The sequence below is a fragment of the Gavialis gangeticus genome, unplaced genomic scaffold, assembly GCF_001723915.1.
Source record: "Gavialis gangeticus isolate Ggan-Ray unplaced genomic scaffold, GavGan_comp1, whole genome shotgun sequence".
Classification (NCBI taxonomy): domain Eukaryota; kingdom Metazoa; phylum Chordata; order Crocodylia; family Gavialidae; genus Gavialis; species Gavialis gangeticus.
This window is the reverse complement of record NW_017729009.1, coordinates 9,874,162-9,877,231: the sequence shown is the minus strand read 5'-3', so window position 1 is coordinate 9,877,231 and position 3,070 is coordinate 9,874,162. Positions and strand designations below refer to the sequence as shown.

General features: G+C 49.8%; 1 protein-coding gene across 2 annotated transcripts in view; it reads left to right on the top strand.

Annotated features, from left to right (window-relative positions):
- Window positions 1-3,070, top strand: part of MAPRE1 (microtubule associated protein RP/EB family member 1) — a 14,607-nt gene that overhangs the window by 246 nt on the left and 11,291 nt on the right. Inside the window, exon 2 of one of the 2 annotated variants that reach the window (XM_019509958.1) lies at window positions 284-410. In XM_019509958.1, coding sequence (XP_019365503.1) covers window positions 290-410 — 121 coding nt within the window. In that variant the 5' untranslated portion in view covers window positions 284-289. The remainder of the gene's footprint in view (window positions 1-283; window positions 411-3,070) is intronic. The other variant, XM_019509959.1, reaches the window with a different exon arrangement.

Below are 3,070 nucleotides of genomic sequence, written 5' to 3'. Positions count from 1 at the left end.
GGGGGCGGCGGGGCCTCGCGGGGGGTCGCAGCCGGCCTGAGGGGGCTCCCCCGCCCCTCCCCCTCCTCTCCCTTGTCTTCCCCCTCCTTCAGCCTCGCTCTGGCCCTTCAGCCCTCGCCCCTCCCCCTCCCTGAGCGGCGCGAGGGCGGGGCTTCCGCTTCCGGGTCGCGCGGGAGCAGCACGTGGGTCCGGCGACGCCCCTGGGCGCTGGGCACCTGCGGAGGGTTGGGGGGGGGGTCTTTTGGTGGTGCTGTGGTCCCCTGACCCACTGGGGCCTTGCCTTGCAGACATGGCGGTCAACGTGTACTCCACCTCGGTGACTAGCGACAACCTGAGCCGGCACGACATGCTGGCCTGGATCAACGAGTCATTGCAGCTCACCCTCACCAAGATCGAGCAGCTGTGCTCAGGTAAGACGGCGCCGCCGGGGGAGGAGCGCGGTGCTGGCACCGCGTGGCCGTGCCTTGAGGGCTGCACCGGGGCTACGGTCCGAGCACTGGCGAGGGTTGTCCGTCGGATTGCAGGCCAGGGAGTTGCTGAGCATCACCATGTAAAACGTGTCGAGCTCAGTGTGAAGGGTGGTTTCTTCCTCCGCTTTGCTGCGGTGTCAGGAAGAGGAGAGCGGTGCAGGGATGGGAGGGGTCTTCTCCGGGACGTATTTTATTCAAAGGAGTTGAAGCGGCTTTTATGGACAGGACATGGGCCTTGTAGACGCAAGGATCAGTGTACAAGAAGCTATGACTATTAAAGAAACTTCTTGCATACTGATTCTTATGCCTGGATCACTTTAGTGTCCTCCTTGTTTCTTTCATAATTGCAGCAAGGAGGAAACCAAGGTGATCCAAGCATATGGACCAGTATGCAAAAAGCTGTGATTATGAAAGAAACAAGGAGGAAAGTAAGGTGAAGTCTGGGGGGAGTTTAAGGATTGAAATGGGTCAGTAAGAGGAGAAAAGAGTCTGGTGAGGTCAAATTGCACCTTAGAAAGGCCGGCAAAGCGATTTGGGGTCATGTGGCTGAAGATGAGGATGTCGGCATGGATAAGCCTTGGATAGACTCAGTGGTGGAGAAAAGGCAAGTACCTAAGTGTATAGTGAAGTTGTAGGATACGGGTTGTTGCTGTCGATACTGAAAGGAAAGGATGGCTCCTGGGGGTGATAAAGATTTAGTGTAATAGGGCCTGAGAGAGGATGTGGGGAAGAAGAAATGAAGGTTAAGCAAAAATTGTGGATTTCTGCCAAAGAGTAGTGATCGGGATGCTAAGATTGCAGCAGGATGGTGAAGAAGAGGGGACTGGGGTGAGCTGGAGCGTGGTAGGATATCCAAGAGGATGGGAGACCTAGAAATTCCAGACTGAATACAATTAGGGAGAAATGGACGTGAATCTGGGAGCTGTCAGCACAGTTTGTAGCTTAGTCCACGGAGGCAGACAATTCAGGAGGAGTCTTGGGGCACCACTAGCAGGTCCTGGGTCTCCCAGATGAGATGCTGGAGACCTGTCAGTAGAGATGAAGGGAACCAGGAGTTTAGAATTCTAGGAATGGAATTGCTGAGATCATTAATCTGTTTCCAAAACTGTAGACTCAAAATAGGAACAAGGATCCTTAGGCTTATCTAGGCTGCTGGTAATTTTCCTTGAGGATTAATAGATTTTTGACCCCATGAGAATCTTGCCCTGAGGATTGAGGGAACCAGTGTTTGTAGCTTCTGTAGCATTTGGATTCATTGGCCAAAGGAAGGCTTAGTTTAGTCCAGGGGTTCCCAACCTTTTTATGCTGCAAACCGGCAAACCGTAGACTGGAAGTGTCTGTGAACTGGCAAACTGTGGACCAGAAGTGGCCGCAGATGAGTAGTGACAGGCATACTGTGGGTGGGCTGCTGGTCCACAATATGCCAGTCATTTCTGGACTTCCAGTCCAGCAGCCAACCCTCTGGTGGACTGGTAGCCAAACCTTTGCAGCCCAGTAGCGGGCCATGGCCCAGGGGCTAGGAACCCCTGGTCTAGCCCACTGCAGGTTGTGCAGTGTTTGTAGACAGACTTCTGTAAATGCCACCACTAAGTGAAAGGTACAAGTTTGAAAGTTTCACAGCGGTGTGATCGGTTTTCACCATCGGTTATAGCAATTTCCTAGGGAAAGTCATGAGCAGTAGAGCCAGGCATTGGAGTGTTTCACTAAATAGGAGCAGCAAAGATTCTGGAGTCCTGTATTGTGGAGACTTTCCTTCTCTCACACTGTTATGAAGGCAAGAAGGGAGGAGAGAAGCATCATGCTAGTGATGGGAGGAAGTGTGAAAGGGGTGCTCTAAGCACGAAGAGCATCTTGATGGGGAGGGGAGAATGAAGAGCTTTTTAGCAGTTCTATGTAATGTGAATCGAATGTGTGTTAAGAGTGCAAGTGCAAAGGGGAAAACCTGCAATGCTGTATTCTTGGCTGTTAAATGGATCTTTGGCTTTTTTTGCAAAAGCTTGCTTACCTGGTTGATGCAGTAGTTTAGGCCCCTTCTTGTTCCAGCTCCCGTTGCTGTTGCAAAGTGTGGACTGGGACTCCTTTGGTGCATTAGAAGAAAGTAAAGCTGCTAAAATGCATGTTGGCAAGCAATTGCCACTGGTCCATGGAAGCTAGCTGACATTACAGATGTTCTGCAAAATGCATAGTAATGCTGCAGTCAACCAAAAGGACTAGAACTTTTTTAAGGAGAAAAAAAAAAAAAGATTCCTCATCTTCTGGTTGATTGGAATTTTTCCCAAGCTCTAGTTGCAGTAGGTATTGAATTGAAGAGAATGTGGGGTTTGCGGTGAGTGGGATGAAGCTTGAGTTTTTGTTAATTTGATTATGGCTTTTTTTTTTTAAAGGGCCCAGTTAATTATGTTTTATATAACTTATCTTTAAGACACCTCTTAGTCAGGGACCCATTAAAGTGTACGCAGGTCCTATTTGTGCCAGAAATCAGAATGAACAAACAAAGCAATCCCTAACTTTTTCAATCTTGTTCTCTTCTACTGAGACCTTGTTGTCTACCTGAGTAAGCAATCACCCAGTAGCATAACTGAAGAGGGATAAACAGAGCA